Here is a 25,860-nt window from a genome sequence, read left to right on the forward strand (position 1 = left end):
CTCTCTCTCTCTCTGCTTCTATTTAATAAAGAAGGGGCAGATGTCCGGAGCCAGCCCAGGGTCATTCAAGGCTAAAAGAATCTACTGGCTGAGGCAAAATTCTGATGCCCCATTCCAAAGCTAAACTTCCTCATTTCAGCCTCTGCATAACTTCCTTATTTCAGCCTCTGCATAACTTCCTCATTTCAGCCTCTGCATAACTTCCTTATTTCAGCCTCTGCATAACTTCCTCATTTCAGCCTCTGCATAACCTCCTCCTTTCGACCTCTGCAGATGTTGTTTAGCTGGGTTGGCTTGGGACTTTCCAGAGTCCCAAGAGATAGTTAGCTAAGAGATAGTTAGCTAAAATAAGATAGGAATTGTTTCAAGATGAACCACAGGATGTTCCCCTGCTGAGATCACCTGGAGGCATTCTCAGACCCCTCCCCTACTGCTTGGCTCCTGCTTCCACCCCATATAAGCTTTTGCTTTTGATTCAATAAACAGACCTTGATAGGAGTTCTACTTGGTCTCGTCTCCTTCTTTCTCGTCCCATCTTTTCAGGTATGGCTCCCCTCGCGACCCTGTAATTACTGGTCCTGCTGGACGGGACAATAATTGCTAATGGATAGAAGTCTCTATTTGAGGAACCCATATTTTAGCAGGCTATGTACATAAATGGGGCAAGCAGGTGATTTTGTTGATTGTTCCACAGGAAACAAAAAAAAAATGGAAGAAGCAAGATGGGAAAAGAGAGGTGACTTCCCTGGGAGGCATGTCATTTCAAAAGCATTAAAGCTCAAGCTTCTGATATTGTCTTTGAAAAATTTAAAAACCATATGTAAATCATGACAAACAAGAAAGTTGAAACCAATCAACAAATTCCCCCACAAAACTTCATAGTTTATTTATGTGCTTGACTTCTCCCCTAGTCCTATCAATGTCCAACATACCTTATATTTTACTAGTTATTTTTTACCTCCCTTAAATGTATATAAAAGGTACAGTGACAGATTTATTTTTACTTATCTGCAAATTTACACCATTCCTAGACTAGGCTTGGTATGCAGGAAATGCTTGACAGAATATATATTGCATGAATAAATGGCTAATTAGAGGCTCAGATCAGAATCCATCTCCACCTGAAGCCTTGAGATGTTGCGTCTTGCATATGCACAGCATATATGATCTATTATCACATTATACTTGTCTGCTGTTAAAGGCCTGTTTCATATTTATATATTCAGAAGTGAATCCTTAGTGTTTTTCATGTTGAATAAATGGTTATGTCCCCCTTTTACAGGTGACAAAATGAAGTTGAGGTTTCTATGTGTGGGTTCATGTTAGTCTGTGTGTGCACATGTATGTTGAGGCTAGATTCAACAATAGTTTTCCTTAATTGCATCCAGCATTTTGTTTTGTTTTGTTTTGTTTTTGTGAAAGGTCTCTCACTAAACCGGAAGCTGACCAGTTCGATAAGAATGGCTGTTAGGCAATCCCCAGGTATTGTCCTGTCTCTGCCTCCCCAGTTCTGGGATTACTGGTATGTATGCTGTGCATGGCTTTTTATTAGGGTCGCTACAAACTAAGCCATCTCTCCAGCTCCAGGAAACTGAAGTTAAGAGAGGGTAAATAACTTCTAAGAACACTAGTAAGCTACAGAGAAAAGTTATTAAAATAAAGTGTTACTAAAACTAAAAAATGCATTCCCATATTTTTTTTTGTCACATAGCCTTTTTTCATCCTTACCTCTTACCTTCCATGTTCTTTCCTGTCCAGATTTCTATTTACCATCTTCCACCCCCTATAAAGTCAAGTTGAATCGTATTCCATGAACTTTTCCTTGGTGAGTATTATTTACATTAATTTTTCCCTGTTCTACAGAGACCTCCCAAGGCAGCTCTCAGAGTAAATGGAGAAAGCTATCGTAAAGAGTATGTGGCCCTGGAGAATGGTTTGTCCAATTCCCAATGGCACTTTACACAATATAGTCAGGCTTTCAGGTAATGAATTAAGGAACTGATCCTAGCATCCACGGATCTGAAATTTCAGGTAGCATTCTCTCAGGCCTTTGCTATCTTTCCTAAGGATTCGTGTGAATAGTGATGGATGCATTGGTTTGCAGGATTTGAATGGGCTACATTTTCTGGGAGGACCTGAAAAATGGAGCACATCTCTAAAAATTATCAGAACTCACTGTATCCCACTCAGGACATCTAAAGCTTTTCCCTTTCCTTCTCCATGTATTCAAGTAACTTCAACCCTTTAAAGTTCCCATATGAGAAGCAAAAACTTATTTCCTGTGGGCATTTCCTCATGTTAACATGCAGAGTAGCCTTGGCTTTTCATTGGTCCAACTACCTTTTCTCCCCTCTCCCTCCAGAAATTTACCAATGTTAGAAACTGACACCTCCCCCACAAACACAGTGGTCTTGGAAAGTAACCTAAAGTTGTTTATAGTCAGAAAAGTTTGCTATTTTTCATTTCCTCCTCTCTTAAGGAGCGACAATTATAATCAAAACTTGTAAAAATCTACACTAATCCTTCTCTAATATCTTTGTGCTTAAAATCTCTGACACCTCACCATCTTATTCAGCAACAATATGCCACCTCAGTCTGTAAATGTACCACAACTGTTGGTCCTTATTTGTGTCCACAAAAGATGATTTTGGGAGAAGTAGTGAATTGAAAGTGCGAGTATGGTTTTAAACTATCAAACCACTGTCATTTATCAGCTGTCTGTCAGTGAGCTCCTTAATATCTCTCAGTCCCTTTCCTCATCTCAAAGCAGCATCCTATCCATAAAAGCTTTTATACTTTGTACAAAATTAATAACGTGTATGTTGAGTACTTTAGATGCAATTTTGTCCAGGCGCATCTTATCTAAATTGTCAAAGAAGAGACAAAATGCTAAGCAAAGAGTTTTGTACATTGTAAACGTCCAAAATACATAGAGCTAGTGAGGTCAGTATGACCAGCCCCTGGGAGGCCAACGGCGAGAGCCCGCAAGAGGAGCCCGGCTCTGCGCGCCTTCCTCTCTTCCACATATTTACATAAATATTAAGTGCTGACAGTCCTGACTGGATTTCCGTAACGAAGGGAGGTGGATACGAGAGAAAGCGCGCCCGTTTTGAGTCTTCCGTCTTCTCTCCACGGAAATAGTACAGGAAATAGCTAGAACACACGGTCCTCTAAGAAGCGAACACCGGCCCTTAGATCGCCAGAGGCAGTTTCCTGCCGGACGGCATTCAGAGCGCTCCCGAGCGCCGCGCCTGCGCACTCAGCTAGTTGCGGCGCCGACCCTGTGGACGTGTGCTAGTCAACCCGCGGCGCTTAGATGCGCCGCCGCCGCCGGGCCCGTGCCAGCTCCAGGTGCGTGTGGAGGGACCTCAGGAGTCCACGTGCGAGGTGGAACCAACTCCGGAGAGGGTCCGGTCTGCCCCCAGTCCAGCACGTTCCCGGGGATCTGAACAGGGTGCCGTGACCTCAGCTCCTTGCGTGTGCTGCTCCGGAGCGGTAAACTCAAAAGAGCTGAGCCCTGCGCCCACCTCCCTGGGGTCAAATCACTTATTTTCTCCCTTTCGCTCACCACTCTGAATTCTGGCTGCAATCAGGGCCTTCACCCTTGCCCTTTCTCTCCAGGCATAGGATTTTACAGTCCCCGAACTCGGCTCTACCCCTAAATGCTCTTTACTTGCAGGAGATTAAGCTGAAAACACAGTTCACGGTTAGGGAAAGGTGATACCACAAGGCCAAGAGTGGGCTATGGGCAGAAAAAAAAAAAAAAAAGATAGAAAGAGGCGAAGGCTGTTGTAAATGTCACCAGAGGTAATTCAGCAACTGGAAGCCTACATTTCTCTCAAGTGTTTCGTTTCTTGTTCATTTGCTTTTGTGATACTTTTTTGAGATGTCTTTTCCGTGGTATTTGCTAAAACAGTGGTGCTTTCAACCTTGAGACAACATTGGATTTGATTAATGTCAGATTTTATAGTTTCTTGGCTTAATGTTATTTGAGCTCCTGTCATGATAATATCTGAATTGAGCCATTGAGCACATCAGCGATTTGTATTCTTTCACTTTAACATAAAAATCAGTTTCAGTGCATTTTTAAAAAATGTTTACAAATCCAATGGAGAGGAAAAAAATCAGTTGAAGTGAGATTTAGGCCTCATAAGTGCACAGGGGCATTGTGCTTGGAGTGTGGAAATCCCTGACCTTTTACTTATAAATAGGAAGTGAGATCACCGCTTGCCACAAATGCTTCTGACAAAGTAGGGTTCTCAGGAAGTGCTTTCCCAAAGCAAGTGACAGGAGTATCCAACCTTAATACTAGTGACGGCTGCTTGACCGCAGCCCCTTTTGCGCACAGGAGCTATAGGTAGCTAATTAATTCCCCCTACGCTTTAATCAGATAGTTGCCTTGTATAGTTTGAGTGTGGGACATTTTGTTTTGAGAGGGGGTGGTATTCTGTATAAACAGTCTCAGAATGTGAAGGAGAAGTTTGCAAAAAGAACAGAGAAGTCCCTGCTGCAGGCCCAAACCTTACATCTTGACTGTAGGCAATAACAAGGTTTTGCTTACCCACTTCATGAGGAGACGCCGCCTTCTCATACCAGACTTAGTACATACTGCAGGGCAATTTATGTCTCCTCTCAGCCCTTCACCAGCCCTCTCCTGGCACATGAGCCCATAGGAGCCAGGAGCCCTTTGCCAGCCCCTTTCTTCCTGTGCACTGTATCCGTTTAACACTCACTTGGTGGCTTTCTGATTAAGGGGCCACTGGGGAACCAGCTCCTTTTGTCTTACTCGGACTCTTGGAGCAAGTGAATAAAGGTTTGTTTACTTAAGCTTGGCTCATTGTCCTGATAGGCCATCTTGACAGCTGTTGCCCATCGGGAGCTGGGAACTGCCTGAGAGGAACTAAATAAATTGCTGAGCTCCTTGCAGTTCGCTGAGTATATGATCAGTTTAATCCTCATAGATCTTAACTTTATGCCAACAAGTTTAGGAAAATTTGCAGGTTGTTCACATTTAGGTTTTTGTTTGCTTGGTTTTTTGTTTGTTTGTTTTTTGTTGTTGTTTCTTTGGTTTTTTTTTTTTTTTTTTTTTTTAGCTGAGTGAGGTAAAAATACCCATAACCCCAACAGCTGTTTGTTGCTGGATGGTATGATGTATTTTATAAATTAGTAGTTTGCTCTATGATTTGATCATCTCATTTCTGTTATTTAAATGAAAGTTTTCATTGACCATTAATCAGAGAATTCTGTATACATCTTTAAAAATAATGTAACCCACAGGAAGAAACTAGGACTCTGTTGTTCTCCTTAGTACTCTGGCCTGTGGCCCTGATCTTTGTCACCCTAATAGATTATTGTCCTTGAACATGGCGATTGAATGATTGTAGGTTGCCCTGTCTTGTGTGAACTGGTATGTGAGGAACAGCTTTCACATACCTGTTAACTTCTTCCACTTGAATTTTCAGAAAACACTGTTTATACTTGCTCCTGGAGTATATTCTGGAACTTTATTAAGCCAGTCGGGCTGAGCATGATTGACTAAGTTGACATCACAGTCCAGCAATGAGTATGGGACCTGTACATCAGAGAACACTTTGATAAGTAGGTGGTACAAAATATTCTCTCAAGCTTTGTTTGTCACTTATTCACATTGCACAGTGAATGCATTTGACTTTGTGTTTACCGTGTCTTCTAGGAGAGATAATAAGCAACATATAGACTGACTGTTTGCCAACTTGGTAGACAAAAGAATTCTGAGTTTCTTGTATAGTTATAAATTCTCATGTGCTAGAATAAAAGAACGGGCGTACCTTTGTTTTGCTTAGTTTTTATTTTAATTGCTGGCTTACGTAAGGCTACTAGAATAGTGACGGAGAAGAAAATTGTCTTTTCAGAATGATGGTGTGTGAGAATTATAAAATGTTTGTTAAGTTTTCGTGTGTCCCAGAGACCTCCGTAATGAGCACATCTTAGACTAGACTAGACTGTTTTGAATATTGCCTGACAAAGGAACCATATCCAACATTCTGTTCTTTATTCGTAAATGCATATATAAGTGTGCAATTTGCCAACTCATTCTCTTGTACTTGTTTCTTTCTGGAAGTCTTCAAAAAACAGAGGGAGAAATGCACTTATTTTTTTTTGTGTGTGTGTTTATCTTAGGAACCTAAAATATTATAGAGATAAGAGTCACAACATAAAATTTGGTTAATATTGATCTCAGTAACATCTCACATTTTTATGTTGCTTCATGGTTTCCTGACACATGGACGTACATTATTGCTTTTTGACTTGCACAGCAGCTTGATGTGGGAGAAGACGCTGCTCCCAGTTTAAAGAATCTTGAATTCCCTTTATCCTGACACACGGATTATACAGTGACAGATCTAGGATAGATGATAGATAATTTGTTTTTTGGAGACAGGGTCTCGTTGTGTAGCTCCTGTTGTCCTGGAATTCACTATGTAAACCAGGGTGGCTCTGAACTCACAGAGGTCCACTGGCTTCCGCCTTCTCCCAAGTGCTGTGGTTAAGGCATGTGCCATCAAGCCCATTGAGAGTATATAGTTTTAGTGTTGTAGTTCAACCATCTAAATCTAACTAAATGAAATGTTTATGCTCAGAATGGGTCTACAGTATTGTTTTAATTCAATGATAATATGGTTTTTTTCATGGTATTTTACATTTTTACCTTTAATCTATTTTAAAATATTTATTATTAGGACATAGTCTCACTAGCTGAGGCTGACTTGAAATTGCGGGATAGCTCATATTGTCCTCAAACTCCTGATCCTGCCTTCATCTGACGTACAAAGAGTGGCTTTATAGAAGTGCACCACACTACTAAGGGATTTCCTTTCTAATGACAAAGCAACTCATGGATATAATCTAGTAATGAAGGAAGAAAGTTGTGACTAAAAGGGCTGTTTAATGTTAAGAAATCAAGTTTGGTCCTTTTAAAGCTTATTAAGTAGAAAAGTAGTTTTAAAACATGTAAAATGTTAGAATTCTCAAGACTTACATCTATCTAAAATTAGTTCCATGATTCTAAAGAAATCATCTATGATGGTTGTTAAAAGTACTTGAAAACACAGAAATATGCAAATTCTCCTTAACACACTAAATTACTTTCTTTTGTAAATATCTTAAAATTAATACTTTTTTGTTTTTTAATTTTTAGAAATCTGTGGAGCTTAAGAGTGCTATGGAGCTCGTCCAAGTATGCCGCTGAAGAATATGATGGCTGAAAACAGCTTTAAGATGCTGAAGATTCAGCAATGTGTAGCCAACAAGCTACCGAGGAACCGGCCATATATCTGTAATATTTGCTTCAAGCACTTTGAAACACCATCAAAATTAGCAAGGCATTATCTCATTCATACTGGTCAAAAGCCATTTGAATGCGATGTATGTCATAAAAACTTTAGACAATTAGTTCATCTGGAGAGGCACCAGTTAACTCACAGTCTGCCTTTTAGTTGTAGTATTTGCCAACGCCACTTTAAAAATCTGAAGACATTTGTGAAACATCAACAGCTTCACAATGAATCTTACCAGAATGATGTTAAAGTCAGAAGATTGCTTGAGACCAAGCAGGAGAAGGCTGTGTGTGGCATGTATAATACTTTCTCTGCAGAGGAGAGACCGGCCCTGCACCCATGCACTAAGTCAGATCCCACGTACAGCACCACAAAGAGAAGAAAGAATATTCATGCGTGTACAATCTGCGGCAAGATGTTTCCATCACAATCAAAACTTGATAGGCATGCACTTATTCACACCGGGCAGAGGCCTTTTAAATGTGTCCTGTGCAGTAAATCTTTCCGACAGTCAACTCACTTAAAAATCCACCAACTCACACATTCAGAAGAAAGACCTTTTCAGTGTTGTTTTTGTCAAAAAGGATTTAAGATTCAAAGCAAACTTCTGAAGCATAAACAGATCCACACCAGGAATAAGACTTTTCAGAATCTTTCTTTAAAAGTAAAAAGTCCTGAATCATGTCCCCGACCCAATAAATTAAATGCAAAGCAGGATGCTTTTGAAAGTGGTGATGTGGGTGAATCTGAGGAGAATAATCCTCTTGATGCCCACTCTATTTATATCGTCCCTTTTCAGTGTCCTGAGTGTGAAGAGTGCTTTGAGTCGGAGCAGATTCTCAGTGGACACCAGTGTCTTCCCGCCAGAGGTGGCAGAATTCCAAGTAGGCTCAAAAGAAGCTGTAACTATAAGACCATTGTTAAAAAGCTTTTGGCTAAACTTAAACGTGCTGGGGGTAAAAAATCAGATAACCTCCAATCAGAGAAAAGAACATTTAAAAGCAACTGCTTGAAGAATTGTGAGCGTCCTTCCGCCAAGCAGAACATGGAACAAAGTCAGAGATCATTTGTGGGTTCACCTGGCAGACATGGATCATACAAGACGGGTAGCAAAAAGAAGAAGAAACTTCTGACTCTGCCATTTTCTTGGCAAAAGCAATTCCAGAGCCAAACTATGGGCAAAAGTTTGCAAGATGTGTTTACAACAGGAAGCATATTAGCTGTGGACGGTTCGGTGACTAATAAAGACTTGTCAGTCTATGGCTCACCAGGTGAGGAGTACTTTAACAACCGTGACATGCTTCCGTGTGGGTTTTCAGACTCAAGTGAAAATGTGCACACTGGACATAAAATGTGCCCCTGTGACAAATGTGAGAAAGTGTTTCCTTCTATCTCTAAACTACAAAGGCACTATTTAATTCATACCGGGCAGAGGCCTTTTGGCTGTAATGTTTGTGGGAAGTCTTTCAGACAGTCAGCTCACTTAAAAAGACATAAGCTAACTCATATTGAAAAGATTCCCTATAGTTCTTTTTGGCAAGTGGACTTTGGAAATGTGAACAAGTGTTTCATCCATCCAAGTGATGATGCTGGCTATAGTGCTTCCCAGCAGTGTGCGGGGCTTAGTCTCCAGAAATATGAGAGGTCAGAGTCCACTCAGGTATCAGGAGTTGAAGTCAAGGCAGAAGCGGAGGATCTCATGCTCGGTACCCACTATCGGAGCAGCCAGTCTTACCTCGCTAACACGCTCTTGGAGTCAGAGCAGAGCCATCATTGGTACGGCTACGTAGGCCGTCCTGAGAGAAGTGACGGGCTCCTTTATCAGTGCAGTGTTTGCTGTAAAAGTTTCCGATCTCCATCCAAACTAGAAAGACACTATTTAATTCACGCAGGGCAGAAACCATTTGAGTGCTCAGTCTGTGGTAAAACATTCAGACAAGCGCCTCACTGGAAAAGACACCAGCTTACTCACTTTAAAGAACGGCCACGAGAGAGGGTGGTTCTGGATTCAGCTACATAACACAAAACCACTAATCTGTTTGTGACCCCTGAGATATAATGCCCTTTTAGACATTTTTGCCAAAGGCCTAGGTAAGTGACTTCTTACGCAATTGCTTATCTTATAATAAGGAATAAATTAAATAAAACCACAGTGTTTTATAAACAGCAGAATGACTCGAGAAGAAATAGCATGGTTTGATGCCATAAATAGGTATCTAAGGTTATTAACATATAACCTGATTGTACTAAAAGTTACAAATCCACCATGTTCAATTTGGCCTCATTTGTTGAATTACTCCTTAAGACATTGTGTGTCTTTATATATATATATGCATACCTCCCAGAACGAGGCCAGAGTTGGCATTCAGCAGCAACAAACCACCCCGCCATAATTTCTTTTACATAGAAGCTTCAATTCTGTTGCAAAACATTTTTTAAACAATTTAGAAGATAAAAGGATATAAGGAAATGGGTAAAGGAAATTACAGCATTTTACGTTTTTCTAGTGGTTCTTTTTTGAGACTGATAATTTTACCTTCTTAGACAAAAGTAACCCCCTTCCTGTCTAGGTTACTGTTTTGCTGCCCTAAGGAATTTAAAAGTAGGAAGAAGCTGGCTTGTACCCATGTGTACTTACCATCCAATGATGTTTACATTTACATGCTATTTTCCAAGTGCCATGAGCTTTTCTTACGTGTCTACAGTTAAGTCTTTTTAGATACTTAAATGCAGGGCACCCATTTGCTCATTAGAGGTTGCCTGCAGTGGCCAGAGACAAGACTTTGCTTTAACACCTCTTTCAGTGGCCCTATGACTTAACTAAATCTAGTCTGCTAAATTAGATCAAATGCTAAGCACTGTGTAGTTTCAGTCTTCTCTCCTCTGTTGTGAAAGACACGAATGCTACAGTATTAATTCAACCTTTGTTAAATTGTTACTTCAGTTAGTGCAGATATTATTCCTGTATAGGAATAAGGTGCTCATAGCGTTCAAGGCATCATTTTTACTAAGGAGAATTGTCATGATTTGACAAAAATTTCACTTAATCCTAATCTGTGAGAGAAGTGCTGTCACACACTGACCTTCACGTTTGTGGCAGTTTGTAAAATCTTTGACTAACACTTTCTAGCAATAGAAATGTAAACTGTTCTGTTTCTGCGGTGAGATGAAATAGAAAGATACTTATCACACTTAAATATAGTGAAAAGGCCTCTGCTGCAAGTGGGCAGTGAGTCACTGTAGGCTTTGATCATGGTGTAAGAGCTGTACTTTGTGAGGGGGAGAGGGAAAGCTTTCAGCCCAAGTGAACCTTAAGAAACTTGGGTTTAATTTACAGAGATAAAATGTGATAGTATAAGTAGAGTGCCCAAGGGATAAACGCACGTGCCTCGTTTTAAGTAGAGATGCTCATCTAAAGAGGAAGCCACGTGCTTCAAGGATAACTTCTCTTCTGTTTCTTTGAGATTTGATGTGTGTGTTTCTTGCACAAGCAAGTTGTGGCTCATAGAGATGGTCTGCATCTTAACGAACACATCTGTTGAATAAAAGCAAAGCATAAATAGTTCATGTTTATTTAATATGTGAAGTTATGGAATTGGGCATTTCCCTGAGTTATTTATATAATTTTATTTGAAGGAAAATGCCTAATGTGTTTCTTTCCCACCTGAACAGGGAGAGTTCTGAATGTTGTGCTCGTATGACTATGAGTCTTTGCCTGAGAAATAATAAGATACTTTTTTTTAATTTGGCTCATGCCTTTTAAAGCTGTTTCATATTGAAAGTTGGAATACTGTAAAAATTTTGTCAAGAGATGTACTGTAGTGCTATTTGAAGTACCTGTAACAAAACTCTTGCCTTTATTACCATTGCGAGCTTCGTATGGGAACTGTAGGAGTGGAAAACAAAGTACGAGTTTATGTTAAGACAAATGTGTGAAATGATGGGTTGCTGCATGCTTGAACTGTACCTATTGTTGAGTCAATTATCTTGTTTTTCTGGAAAAAAATAAACTTTATAAATATCTTTTAAGAGAACTAGAATTTTTTGTTTGAGTGATTCCAGGTTTTAGCATGATTATTTACTGAAGGAGTTTGATTAGCTGACTACAACTGCTCCATGTTTCATACTGCAATATTATCTATGGTTTTAATATATATGTTACATGTTGATGGAAAGTAAATGATAGTTAACATTTTTGAAAATCTCAAATTGCAAAGTAATTTAAAAATAAAAGTTTCAAATTACACAGTTTGTACCTTTTTTTAAAGGAAAAATCACAGCATTGGAACAAGCTACCGGTGCCAAACTTTCTAAACTTATCTAAACATGTACTTCATTGCTTAAAAAAAAAAATCTTTTAAATTATGTATATATTTGTATGTAGTTATGTGCATGTGAGTGCAGGCAAACATGGAGGTCAGAAGAAGGCATTAGATCCTCTGGAACTGGATTTCCAGGTAGTTTTGTGAGCTGTTCCATGTGGGCACTGTGAACAGAACGTGGGTCCAGTATATGGTTTTTTTTTTTGTTTTTTTTTTTTTAGTTAATTTATTCAGATTACAACTCAGTTGTTATCCCATCACTTGTATCCTCCCGTTCCTCCCGTTCCTCCCGTTCCTCCCTCCCTCCCTCCCGCTTTCACTCTATTCCCCTCCCTAGATCTATGACCGAGGAGGACCTCCTCCACAACTTTATGGCCATAGGCTATCAAGTCTCATCTTAGTAGCCTGCTTATTCTTTCTCTGAGTGCCACCAGGCCTCCCCATCAAGGGAAGGTCATCAAATATGGGGCACCAGAGTTCGCAGTATATGGTCTTAATTACTCAGCCATCTCTCCAGCCTCACGAACATCATTTATTTTTAATACCTCCTTATCACTTCAGAAAAACCAGGTTACTTCCATTGCTTGTCATATGACACAGCTACTTAATCTGTTTATCTACCCTTCTCTTTGACTTTCCTCTCCAGATTTGTACTTAATAGAACTACCTTTTCCAGTATGTTACCATAAGTCTTCCTTCATCTGTCTTGTCGGTCCAGTGTTAGTTAAATTAGACACATTCACATTCTTCAGAGAAATAGCTGAGGCTTTACTCCTTTCTACTTCCTTAATAGTTGTGGGAGAAAAGCCCTTAAGATTGATGCAAGAAAATGTAGATTCCATTATATGTTACGTAAAACAACCATCAGAATGATAGATCTTTTAGGGCAGATCAGCAGACTTTAGGCTTTAAAGTCAAAGGATCTTCTCCAGAATCCTTTATTAGAAATAATATTTGCAGAATCTGTTTTTTGGTGTTGAATGGTGTCTGCCTTTTAGAAGCTGCAGGAAGAGTGGACAGTTAATCCCTGTCTTGTGGTTTCCGGTCAATAGAAGAGCTTAGATTTTGGTACCAAGTGGAATTCTGTTAACACTAGGGAAAACAAGGAGACAATTGGAAAGAGCATTGGAGCAGTGGTATTAAGTGGGATGCACACTGGCGAGCTTCTATTGGTTCTCAGAGTTCAGCATAGTTTCCCTCGGAGCCTTTTTTGATTTACCCTGTGTTTCCACTGCTTTTTGCTTACAATTCATGTTAAATCTCTGTTACTGTTTAATGGGTGCCCGAAACGAAACAACCACCTTCAAAAGGGGGAAGGTATATTGTGGCCCCGAGTCTTGGAGGTCTCATCCATATGGTTTGTGGTCAGTTGGCTGCTTGTGCTTAGGCCTGTGAGAAGGTGAGGAAACATGACAGGAACTCTGTAGCTAAACAGAAGTCTCACCCTGTGGCAGTCGCAGAGTGAAGAGAATGAGCGCCAGGAGACAGTGTCCTACAGTCTTGTTCAAAGACCCAGCTCTGCGTTAAATGTCGCACTAGACCCCATGTCTTGAAGGTTCCCACCAATAGCACTAAGGTTCCCACTAATAGCACCAAGCTGAGGACCTGCTGATAACACCTGGGCCTTAAGAGAATTTTCCAGGTCTGTATTGTTACTGTTAATAGTCAGCTTCCATGTGAACTGGTCTTGTTAGAAGTATTGATGGCTTCTCTGTCCATCAGGACTTCTAATTCATTAGATTTGCACCCAAGACGTGTTTACATAGGTTAGCTGTTGCTGTCTTGAGACTGCATTTTAGAAATAAGAGATGAGCTGCTTGCTTCTGGAAAGAACATTAGAGTGGCTCTTTTTAATGTTTAGCGCAGTATCTGGAAAACACGTTCTCAAATGCAACTTGAATATGTAAGGAAGAAGTTAGGGAAGAATTTACTACAAGCATTTAAGAATCTCCAGATAGTTCGATCTTTCTTTTTACTGAAAAGGCACCTATAATATACAATATAGGCAGCACAGAGATTTCTGAAGCAAGTTAAACTGTTTCAAAAATGAAAACTGTCTGGACGTGTGTGTGTGTGTGTGTGTGTGTGTGTGTGTGTGTGTGTGTGTGTGTGTGTGTGTGTGTGTGTGTGTGTAATCTAAGAGTGTGCTCCTGAGTGGAGCAGATGTGTGGAGTTCATCTAGGGAGCCAGTGATGGAGACTGAGGAAGAGGTGAGTAGAAGAACACCAGCTCTTTGTGGTCTAAGTTCCCTTTCCTGAGTTGTTTTTTGTTTTGTTTTGTTTTTCTAATGGTTTGGGCAGAATTAGGAAGGTGTACTCATTAGCAGGAGGGAACAGGGTGGGCAAAGTGGCAGAATGGAGGAAGTTTCCCCACCAACCTTTACACTGCTGCCCCAGCCCTTGGGTCGTACCCCAGCTTGGCGTGTGGTGAGCCTGTGTGTGTAATGTGCTACAGCCAGCCCCACAGAAAATGGTGCTTGATCTGGCCAAACCATCTAGAGATGAATTCTTTTTAAATATGGGACCTTTTATATACTTTGATAGTATTTGCTTTTGATTATGTTGAGATCAAAGTCAAATCAATGTGTACTCCAAACTCTCTACTCACAAATACCACCATCTTTATTCCTCTTAATATGTTTTTCAGAATGTTCCACCACCTCTTCCTCACCCCCTTCTAGAAAATTCAGTTGTCCCTTTTCCCTAAAGTCTAGTTTTTTACTTCTCTGTTGATTCTTTTACCTCTAAATAACAGACTTCTCAAAAGCCTCCATTTTCCCGGTTAAGATGCTTTTGGCTGGAAATAACAGGCCACTTACCTCCAACAGGTTTAACAATAAGACTTAACTGGCTTCTGTGACCTGAAGGCCGCTGCCTATACAGCTGCAGAGCTCTCCAGTCACACACTTGAGTCAGCCTGCATCCTTCTACCTGCTCTGCCTTTCATGGTGACAGACTGTTTTCCTTGTAATTTTAGAGTGCTTTGTAATGGACCTCCACTCCAGCATGGTAGGAGAGAGTAGGGTAGGATCTGAATGAGGGATCCTACTCACCAGATGGGGAGAGAGTTCATTGGATAAAAGGATTTGCTGAGCAAGCATCCCCAGCGCCCAGATTAGCTGTGCATACACACCTGTGTAGCCCCAGCACTGAGGGTGGGGGCTGGGATCCTGGGGGCTACCTCACTGGCGAGCCAGTGTAGCTCTAACAGCAAACTCCAGATTCAGTAAGAGACACTGTCTCAAAAAGTGAGGTAGACTGTGAGAACGACACCTGGTCCTGACCACTGGTCTTTACGTGCACCACTATGCTCACAGCACACACCCTCACATACATAGTATGGGTACCACACATGAAAATATGCAAGGGGGAAAACAGGTCTGAGGACTTTATTATTCTGGTTACTGTTATCCTTTACTCTTCTTGCTTTATGGTTAGAATTGTAGCATGTATCATTTCCCTACTGTCTCCTTTGTCTTTTCACTCATTTACTTCTTTCTTTAAATTAAATATTGTTTTAATTTTTACATATACATTTATATCATTACACATATATACAATAAACTACCTATAGCAAGAAGAACCGTGAAACAATCAGGAATTATATAAATGTTACATTCTTAGTGTTTTGGCTATTTTTGTTATTTTGTATTTTGTATTTGGCAGCCTTGAAGAAAACATCTTTCCTATCTTGGTGAGTCTAAAATTCTGAATGTATATCAATATCTATCATAGCTCATCATTATCAACTTAAAACATCTATCTAGACCTAAAAACATCTTAACCCCTAAACAGCTAAGCTTAATTGTAAAACTAAACTATCTGGTCTTCAACCCCATCAGACGTGAAAAGGAATAAAATTAATTACCTAAGTATGCCGGGGTGTAGGTTAGCTTAATCTTATATTGCCTGGTATCCACCATCCCCACCACATTACTGGTGATCTGCCCTCTCAGTAGCTATTGAGTGGGTGTTGTTGGTTGCCGTGACATCTCTCCTGCACTGTGATCTGAGGCACACTGAGTCTATTTGCAGCTCATCAGGCATGATCTTTCCAAACCTCTTAGCATTTTCTGTCTCTTATGTGAGTCACACAAATAGACTTGGAAGTAGACACTGGCCTAAGGAGATGACCAGAGTGGCTGCCTGTACATAATTCTGATTAAAGAAGGAACCAGTACACACAGAGCTACTCCGCTTTAGTCCCATGAACTAAAATGCTGTACCTGGTCATTAAGTGGAGGAGGAGGAGGAGGAAGAAGAGGAGGAGGAGGAGGAGGAAGAAAGTCAAATCAGAGTCACGCAGAAAAATGCAACCAGGGCCCTCATAAACAAACTGCCTGATGCCTAATTTGAGATAGTCTTGACTTTTAAGCCAACTTTAATTTTATTTTTCCTACAGCAACAAAACATCCCAACTAATGTTGATCACTAAAAGTCTTTTAATTGCCAGTTGTGGTCTTTGTGAAACTCTTGTCCTGTTGTTTGACTGAGGCATTCAACAGCAATGCCATCCTTGCCTGTGAAGAAGCCCTTCTTTCCTGACCCTGGGATTTCTATGCTTCTTCATTTAGGAACATATTATATAGAAAATTTGTAAACCAAAGGAAAGCATTTGTTACACGTTTTATTTTATACTATCGTAATCTTTCTGCAAAATTTAGAGAAGTGAGGTTAGACAGGGAGAGCTGTGAAGGTGGCTTTGCAGTCGAAAGTGCCGGCTGCTCTTCCAGAAGACTTGAGTCCCAGCACCAAGCCAGATGTCTCCCAGTCCCGTGAAACTCCAGCTCCAGGGAATCTAGCCCCCTCTTCTAGTTTCCATAGGCAGCTGCACACAAATTATTATATACGAATGCAAAAATCTATACATTTTTAAAAGATGGAGGCAGGAAGAGATATTATGATACTACATTTTGTCATATTTAAAATCTCAGCCTTTCTCACAGATCTCTAGAAAGTGACATATGACCTGAGCTCGTTCATGTAATACCCTGGTCACCTGGTCATTAGAGAATCTGGGTTTAACGAATAGCTAAATTGGGAAAATGTCACCTGCTTTTTTTCCCCAGCTAACTCAGATTGACTGTCTATCTAATGGAACAATTTTTTTTCCTTTAAAACTTACTCTACTCCTGTATTTTCTATGTGATTTGTGGTTCTGTACTCTTAGCTCCTTAGAACGTCTATGCTTGTACTGTCTGCCCAGTGTCTTTCTCATGTGTTTCTTTCACTACAGCTTCCCTGCTAGTGCTCACTCATGGTTCTGTTCAACCTTTGATTTCCTGTACTTCTCATCCCCATACCCATTTTACCTACTCCAACCTCTAAAACCACTCAAAAGGCATCTGGTTCCGTGTTGCCTTTATAACATTTCCGCCTCCCTCCCCTAGATTTTAAGACTTTCAATAACTCAATTCTAGGTCCTATTCCTAACATCCTCCCACCGTGATCGGCTTCCAAGGCTCTGTGTGGTAGCTACAATGAAGTATAGAAATAACAGTTTCAGCTGATCAAGATTCATCATGAAAGCCATCTGAAAACCTGCCCTACTGTTCTGTGGAGGCTACAGTTGGGAATAAGATGTCAGTAGTTGTTAAATATTCAGAATGCTTTGCATTTAAAATTATAGTCAAGCAAATTTTTAGTTATACCTCTATAAACAAACAATAAAAGATGGAGAGAGAAAAACTGCGTTATGCACTTAATCTCCAGACCTTCAGCTATTCTTTTTCACACTGTTCATTTTGGGCAGACCACCATATATCATAAAATTAAAAGAGAGAACGGTGTGCTGGTATCCTGCCTATGTTCCTTCAGAGAGGACTTACTAGAGATAACTCCTTAACCTCTATTAATTTGTAAATGGTGGGGGTGCGCAAACTCAAGAATTATAAAGTAAGTGACAAAATATAAACCAGGCAAAAGTTTTGACCAGATATTTCCCTGGTGAAGATACATGCATAAAGAACACAAAAAATATGTTCAACATCATTATCATTGGCTAAACATGAATTATAGCCATAATATGATGTACAACATATCTATTTAAATGGCTTAAAATTTAAAAACTAACCATATTAAGTGTTGTTAGGCAAAGGAAACAACACAAGTCAAAAATGTTAATGAGGTACAGCTATTTTGAAAAGACATACGTTTCTTAAAATAGCAAACATACACCATATCATATGACTTAGCTATTTGGTTTGTTACTTCAGAGGAAATCTATCTCCACATAAAGATTAGAATCCTTTGTAGAGGATTTGTTTGTAGTAACCAAGAACTAGCAACAATCTAAACACCTTTCAACAGATTACTAAATTAATGACCTGTGGCATGTCTGAAAATGTTTGACTATCAATGTTTGACTGAAATGAACAACAACACAGATGCATCTCAAAATAATTTTTAGTCAAAAAAGAAAAGGCACATTCTAAAATGTATGTAAAAGTCTCTTTTTTTTTCCCTCTAAATGTTTATATAAAATTCTCTAATGAACAGTGCCCTAGAGGCAATGGTGGCAGAAGTCTGGGTGCAAAGTAATGAAAGGCTGAATGCACAAGGACACACAGTAACTTTTAAAGGCGTTGGTTAACTTCATTGTTGTGATTCTGGTGATTCTTTAATAGATATACAACTATTTCAAAATGTTTCACGTTTTACAGTCTGTGTGTGTTTGTTGTTAGGCAATCAGTATTTCCAGGCCACTTTTAAGCTCTCAAATTCCGTGTGTGTGTGTGTGTGTGTGTGTGTGTGTGTGTGTGTGTGTGTGTGTGTGTGTGTGTGTGTGTGTGTAATACATCCTTCTTTAGAGTTCAAAGTAATCCTACATCCTATTCCTCCAACTCCCACCTTTACTAACGATAGTGAACACCATCTGTCAGCCCCCTCCCTCTCTGTGACTCCAGTCCTGCACGCTGGGTGTTATTTCTACTCCTTCCATTAGGGGGCAATAAAGAGACGAGTAAAAGCTAGGGCTTTCTAGCTCAAGCTTAACTCTGTCCCTGACTTCCGGGCCCACTAGTTCTGCTTCCGGGTGAACGCCGGTACTCCCTCCCAGATTTCCGGAGGAATTGTGAGAGCCTAGTGATTCCCGGCCGGGCTCTCGGTGCTAGGATTCGCCACCACTGCTTGAAAAATTTCGTGAGTCGCCGCTGCGAGAGCGGCCTCCGGTCTGTCCCGGAGCCGGAGGCGACCGCTGCGATGGCGGCCCCCGCGCAGCCCAAGAAGATCGTGGCCCCCACGGTGTCCCAGATCAACGCGGAGTTCGTCACCCAGGTGAGCCCCGGTGTGTCCCACTTGTGTAAGGCGGGGAGCAGAGATGCCGAGGCCCTGAAGCCCCGTTGGGATTGTCTTTGATATCTTGTGTACGCGCAAGTAACTAGTTGAGCATTTCAGATGCTTCAGTGAAAGGCCGCTCCGCGTTGTCAGAAAAGAGACTACAAAATCTTGTTTCTGCGCAAAATTGTATTAATCTGATAAGACTCCGTCTTACATGTAGATCCGTCTATGAGTGTTAATTTTCTGTCATTCTGGAACCTTCATTTTGGGAGATGGCAAAGCTAGTCCTGGGCCTTCAACCTTTCACATCCTTGTTAATTCTTTGGAAATTAATGAGCGTTAAAGTACGTTTAAAGTCCGATCTCAGCCGATTTGTGAAGGCAGAAGCCCAGGAGCTACTTTCATTTGCTTAGCCCCTGCATGGCTACATGCTAATTTGTCTGTATTTCTGGACCTGTCTCACCCTGCCCCCTAAGACTTCCTGATCTGTCACATTTCTTCCCTGTTCTCCTGCAGCTCGCTCTTCGGGTTGCTTCAGAGTGCCCACAGGTGTAAAGCTGTCACTTGTTTTCCTAAAATGTCTGAAAACAGTTCTGATTGTCCCAGGGATAATGACAGAAATCTTTGACAGTGCCGTGTAAGCTGGCCTATGCTTTTACCTAAGCCTTCACCACTGTACACTGCAGTTACTTGGGTATGCCATGATAGCAGTTAGCTGACTTTTTGGGCACTTGGGATCCCAGCTTTAGCTCTTTTCCTTTGCTCTTACCTTTAACACAGCACTAGAGAGGCTATCCCTGACTTCTTTAACTACATTAAAGCCAAATGCAGATAAACGATTTGGGAAAGAACACGCAAACAGTCCAGGTAACACAAATCCCGATGCCTTAAAAGTTTGACTATAAAGAGAGCTAGAGTGGGCAGAGCCTGTGAACTGAGAGGGGAGATGGACCAGGAGCGAACCATGTCTTCAGTTCCCTGCATGTGGGATGTGAAGACAGGAGGAATGGGAGTTCAAGGCTAGCCTTGTCTACATAGCAAGTTCGAGGCCAGCGCGCAGACCGTGAGACCCATCCCAAACAACAGCAGCCCAGAAGAAAGCCAAGAGATAAAAGAAGGCAGGGAATTACCAGGATGAGATGAGGACAGAGCAGTATGTGAGGGCCAGATCATGTACGACTGAAGAGTACAAGCACGTTTGGCTTTTATTCTAAGCACAGTGGCTTGCCTGGGCAACTTGGCGAAGGATATTGTTAGAATATCACCTTCGCTAACATAGGGGACCGGGGTGGGGCCGAAGGAGGAGAGCTGGTACTCGGTATAGTGATAGTGTTAGTCTGTGGTGAGAGAAGGGAGAGGCTGAGCTACTAGAGGACTTAGCTTATGTTCTGAGGTTGACAACATGGCTCGGAGAGAGATAGATAAACTAAGATGATGCTGGCCAGGAGGTGATGGCGCACACCTTTGATCCCAGCACTCGGGAGACAGAGGCAGGCGGATCTTTGTTAGTTTGAGGCCAGCCTGGGCTACAGATGGAGTTCCAGGACAGCCAGAGAATGTTACAGAGAAACTCTGTCTCAAAACAAAACAAGCAGAATACCATGAACAAGAATTTGCTGAAGGAATGATCTCATTGAGAAAGTGCCCCCTTGAGATGTATTTAGGACAGTGTGGAAATCATCAGGGTAAGTGCTATGTGAGGTGAGATGTGTCCCCTCTTCTGTGAGTTAACTTCTGAGCAGCTGCCACCTGCCCGAAGAAGCACTGTGTTGCATGTATTGAACAGGTGCTCGAGAAGTTAACGGTTAGCCAAGTCCTGACCCTGAGACCACACTTTTTTATACCACTGTATTTACCCTCGGTCTTTCAATAAAGTTTATTCTGAGCCGTCTGTGCTGTCGTAGCTGTGGTAAGTGGAGAAGGGAGAGCTTGCATTTTACATAAGGCGGGACAGTTAAGGGGTGGGCAGGCCATACATGAAGGTGGTGGTGTCTGAGATTGTAGGTTAAATTCCCAGGAACAGGAAAAACTCAAGAGAAATGATGGATGCTTCTGTCTAATGAGTTGCTAGATCTCCATCAGGCTCCTAGTAAGCTATAAATTCTGAATCCATCCAAAAGATTACAGTCATTTCTCTCATGCATGATTTGAGAAGTGGCCTATGCTTGTGTGCATCCCTTAAGGCGTGAGAAGAGGAAATAAGAACATCATGGGATAGTACGAGATGAAGTGAAAGGTTTCCTGTTGAGTTGGAATGTTTCATAATTTGGAAAAGTGTTGTTTAAGTAGGTAGGGAATGGAATCTTTTCACATTTTATAAGGTCTCTCCAAGTATGTTCATTGTTAGGGTTGATTTGTAAGTGCACAGAACACAGGTGCCGTTCTACGTGTTTCAATTCAGTGGGCGTGGCTAATCAGTCAGACAATCATAAAGCAGAAAGATGAGACTATGTTCAGTTATCCCAAACTGAAAAGAAGGAAGAGGTAGGTGCCAGGTCGTATGGAAAGAGCTTCATGGAAGAGTAACACATGACTCCATTTGTTCAGTTATCCTTTCATTTGTGTGTCTGTCTCTACATCAAACATTTAAGTATGCAGAATGTTCAGTTACCTACTATTGATTCTTTGTGCTTGATTGAGTTTCTGAGTTTTTTTAAAGGTTTTATTTTGTTTTTTCAAAAATCAGTAAGAACTGTTTGTTTTTTATTTAAATTTTAATTTATAATTATGTGTTTGGGGTGGGGTGTATGTGATTTTGAGTGCAATGGCTGTGGGGAACAGAAGAGGCCATCAGATCCCCGCAACTGGAGTTGGAGGGAGTAGTAAGCCACTCAGCATGGAAGTGAGAACAAGTCAGGGCCTCTGGAAGACCAAGTGCTCTAACTGCTGAGCCACTTCTCCAGCCTTAGTCCACATTTCCTGATACTTACATAATCCAACTCAATTTCTGGAAAGATCATGTGTATATATTTAAATTTCTAAGTAATGCTTAACCTGCTAAAATATTAAAAACAAAAACCCTCCTCTGTTTAATAACCAGCTTTTATGCTACAGTTTCTTAAAGATTTTATCTACTTATGTTTGGGTCTAGTAGTCATTTAAAAGCTTATTTCTCTATATATCAGTATCCATGAAGATTTTGAAACTGGGTTTTAATACTCACTCAGCTGAAGACTAGCTAATCATGGGCAGCTTAGTAAATCTCTTGAGCCCTGGATTTCCTTACAACTGAAAAAAAAATGTGTTACTCTGATTATGAACAAGCCATACTGTTTGCTAGGGCTTCAGAAATGGCATGTTTTGGTGTTTTGAATATCATGGTAGCTAGTTACCATGCAAAGCATCACTGTCATTAGTTGGGTTGGGGCTGAGGACATTCTATGCTTATATTGTACCTTTAAAACTGTCCTTTCTCCAATCCTAGATCTGCTTTGTTGAGAAACAGGTTCCCCTTGGGTGACATGTCTAAGTGGTGCCGTGGTGTGAACCTGGAACTTACTATGTACCCTGTTTGCTTTTGCAGTTAGCATGTAAATACTGGGCTCCTCACATCAAGAAGAAATCACCTTTTGATATAAAAGTAAGTAGTTTTGTTTCACAGCATACTTGCAAACAGTTATGCTCTTGGTATTGGTTTAAGGATTCATTCAACAAGAGCTCTCAATACATTTTTTAAAATTGAAAATACTGTTTTTCATTATCAAACTAATAATTGCCTATGTTAGAAAAATTAAAATCTTTAGAAATTATGAATAAGAACATAAAACTCATTACCTATTGTGTTATCATTTTGTTTTATTTCCTTTAATCCTTTCCCAAAAGATGTGTACGTGTGTAATGATTTCTCTATCATAGATTCTTAGATTATTTTAAATATTTTATTATTACAGATGAGCACTCAACAAATAGTTCTATAAATATATGGAAATTTTTATATAAAAGTTTTGGCTGTTTATTAAAATAGGATCTTTTGTTTCCTGGTTGATTTTAGGTTGCTAGACTAAGGAAAAGAAGTGGAAAAAGTAGAAGCTGTGTTATGTACAATAGATGAGTAAAGACAAGGAATATTCAGTGGTCTCAAGGTTTCATCAAAGCACTGTCAAACAAATGAATGACAGACTTTCTAAAAAGGAAAAAAAGGAGGCTTCTTCCTGGAAATGTCTTAAATGCCAGGCCTTGAAAAGTACTAAAGAACTGATGAAGACTCAGACCTTACACTCTGTCAATGTACATAGTAGTACCACTCGCATTAAACCATAAACATCTGTACTGTGTTTCTACGGTAACTATTATTGAAAGTTTGCCATGTTCCAGAGTTGTAGTAGATATTAACATGCCCGATCTTATTCCTTGCAACCTTGTATAGTACTCTGTATTTGGGGTCTATTTCTTTCTTTCTTTTTTGTTTTTGGTTTTTGTTTCTTTTTTTGTTTTGTTATGTTTTTCATTCTATGTGTAGCCTTGGCTGTCCTGGAACTCACTCTAGACCAGACTGGGCTCGAATTCTCAGAGGTCTGCCTGCCTGTGCCTCTGCCTTCTGAATGCATGTGCTACCACATCCAGCTGTGGAGTCCGTTTCTTACATGAGAAAACTGACATTAGAAAGGTTGGACACTTGTAGGATCACAGCCTCCAACCGTGATAGTTGGAAGTAATCTTTCTACTCCAGAGCCCAAGGTCTGTGTGTCCTAGGTCAGTGAACAGAAAGTGTGAACAGTTATCGTTTGTTTCCCTAATATCCTCACACTTTTAATTTTTGTCTGGCTGCCTTTTGGAAGGGTGTTATGAAGGGTGTTATGATTCTTAGAGTCTAATAGTATTTAATATTTTAAATTAGGCTGTGAAAATATGACTTTTGGGGTTTCTTTATCTAGACATTTTATATACACATCCTGTTTAAGGAATATTGTAGAGCTTTGTTCTTATGTGGATGATTGTATTACTTGTACTACTTTACTTTCTGTTACTTTATATTTGAGGCATATAATGTCACTACTAAAAAGCCTCTTGTTATTTAAATATTTGATCTTTCTTAAACCAAACTATTTTATATAACCTCAGTAACTGAAAAATGTCACCTCAGATTGAAAACCAGGGTGATTAATACATTAAACATTTTTATACTTTTGTCAACAGGTAATTGAAGAGATATATGAAAAAGAGATCGTCAAATCTCGGTAGGAGTAAGTTTAATTGTGGTCTCTTGGGATTATGTCGACCAGGTCGGGTGTGTCTGAACATCTGGTTCTGCTGCGGCTCTTGGCCTGCAGGGGATCTTTTCACTTTCTGTATGAGTGCTTCTCTGCTTGTGCTTATTAGTTAGTCGCGTATTATCCCTGTGTCTTCTAGTTTCAGGTTCAGATCAGGGGATTAAAAGCAGCATAAACCATATTTAGTTTCTGAAGGACCAAATAGAAATTAGATGGAAGGAAGGAAGGAAGGACCAAGATAGAAATTGGATGGATGGATGGATGGATGAATAGATAGATAGATAGATAGATAGATAGATGAGCATAGATTCATTTCAAGTTCACTAATAGTTTCTTACTATTTCTGATAAATCTTCCAAAAACACTCTTAAAAATTACCAAACTAAGGTATAAATTCAAAATAATATATAGTGAATAAAATCAAGACATAATTAGTTATTTTTGGATAATATACATAAAGGAATGACTTTTAGAAAACCTTCTTTCCTGTTCCTAGTCCCCACTGTCTTCATCTTTGGAGTTTTTATCTTCCTTCTCTACCTCACACAGAAGAATTTAGATGCTTCATTCTGTCGTGGAATGCTTTAAAAGGAATTAACTGTGTATTGATCACCTTTCATATACTTACTTGTAGATATGTATGCCCAGTTAATATTTTTAAATGATAGTTGTTTAAATGCTGTAATTTTGTAATTATTTTTGAGATAAAGTTTCAAAAAGGTCAAGACTGGCCTTGAATTCATAATCCTACTGCTTTAGGCTCCTATGTGCTGAGATCGGCTCCTGTGTACTGTGTGTGCCACAATGCAAGCTCAAATTTGGAGAATATTTTGCTTGGTTTTTTTGTTTGTTTGTTTGTTTTGGTTTTTTAATGTGTAAAAATCTTTAAGAAGTAAATTTTACCAAATAATTTGAATGCAAAAAAAAGTAGTGTCAAAATAGGGGAATGGACGTTTAATGGTTGATTTGTGAGCCTGTTAAGAATTTCTATAGCATAAAATGCAAAATACATTAAAAGCTTTTAAGGAACAGTGTTTTAGACTTACTCAGGCGTTATCTTCACTATCTAGGAAGTGGCTAGAGGTAATAGTTTTTAATTGGTTATAATACACCAATGAAATAGGCTGTTTTATGGTCTTGAGATACTTTTAGTATCATGATACTTATAAATTATTCATATCTTAGGGTTTTATGGTGTAAAGAGATACTTCTAGCATCTCAAAATTAATTCTTAACAGCCTTTTTTGCCTAGCCACATGGTTAGTATGGCATGTTTTACAATTCATTCATTTTTGCTATTTCTTGCAATGTCGGTTTTTGAAAGCTTACTGTGTTTTTATATGCAGCTTTCATTTACAATAGGAGTTGTTACTGTGTAAGTGTTTCCTGTGTGCTCGCTTTACGTGCAGTCGTACATTTACCCGCTTCCTAAGAACTTTGAGGTACTATTACTGCATATGGCTGAGGAATGTGATTAAGGCATTTTCCAGTAGCTGAGGCCCAGCCTATTCCTTGGCTCTTATCCACTCCTTTGTTCTTGTAATAGGAGTAACATCCATTTTCTTCTAGGATCTCTGAATTTCTGCCCTTTGGCATTATTCATAATCCTGTTACGAATCCACCTGATGGAATTTATGGTGGAGAATAAAACAGTGACTTTTAAAATACTTTATCTTGCCACTTTGTGCTTATCGTTATTTGAGATGTACAAACTATTTTATTATGAAATATGACA

General features: G+C 39.9%; 2 protein-coding genes across 3 annotated transcripts in view; both read left to right on the top strand.

The window, feature by feature from the left end:
- The first annotated feature begins 3,191 nt into the window (after positions 1-3,191).
- ZNF770 (zinc finger protein 770) lies at positions 3,192-11,339 on the top strand. Of its 2 annotated transcripts, XM_084776322.1 has the most exons (3): positions 3,192-3,351; positions 5,463-5,602; positions 7,178-11,339. In XM_084776322.1, exon 3 carries the CDS (start codon positions 7,219-7,221, stop codon positions 9,334-9,336), a length of 2,118 nt encoding a protein of 705 aa, XP_084632448.1. In that variant the 5' UTR covers positions 3,192-3,351; positions 5,463-5,602; positions 7,178-7,218; the 3' UTR covers positions 9,337-11,339. The 2 variants fall into 2 exon arrangements, with proteins under 2 accessions (XP_084632448.1, XP_084632449.1); XM_084776323.1 differs by lacking the exon at positions 5,463-5,602.
- A 7,324-nt stretch (positions 11,340-18,663) lies between these two features.
- The window catches only part of AQR (aquarius intron-binding spliceosomal factor), a 70,371-nt gene continuing 63,174 nt past the window's right edge, over positions 18,664-25,860 (top strand). Inside the window, exons 1-3 of the mRNA XM_084776321.1 lie at positions 18,664-18,912; positions 22,439-22,495; positions 24,052-24,092. Of these exons, the coding sequence (XP_084632447.1) occupies positions 18,838-18,912; positions 22,439-22,495; positions 24,052-24,092 (173 nt within the window). The 5' untranslated portion in view covers positions 18,664-18,837. The remainder of the gene's footprint in view (positions 18,913-22,438; positions 22,496-24,051; positions 24,093-25,860) is intronic.

Source organism: Acomys minous, assembly GCF_964271855.1.
Source record: "Acomys minous genome assembly, chromosome: 3".
In the NCBI taxonomy this organism is placed as follows: domain Eukaryota; kingdom Metazoa; phylum Chordata; class Mammalia; order Rodentia; family Muridae; genus Acomys; species Acomys minous.

Excerpts from the sequence above, each read along its gene's own strand:
- ZNF770 (XM_084776322.1), top strand. The coding sequence starts at position 7,219 with ATGCCGCTGAAGAATATGATGGCTGAAAACAGCTTTAAGATGCTGAAG.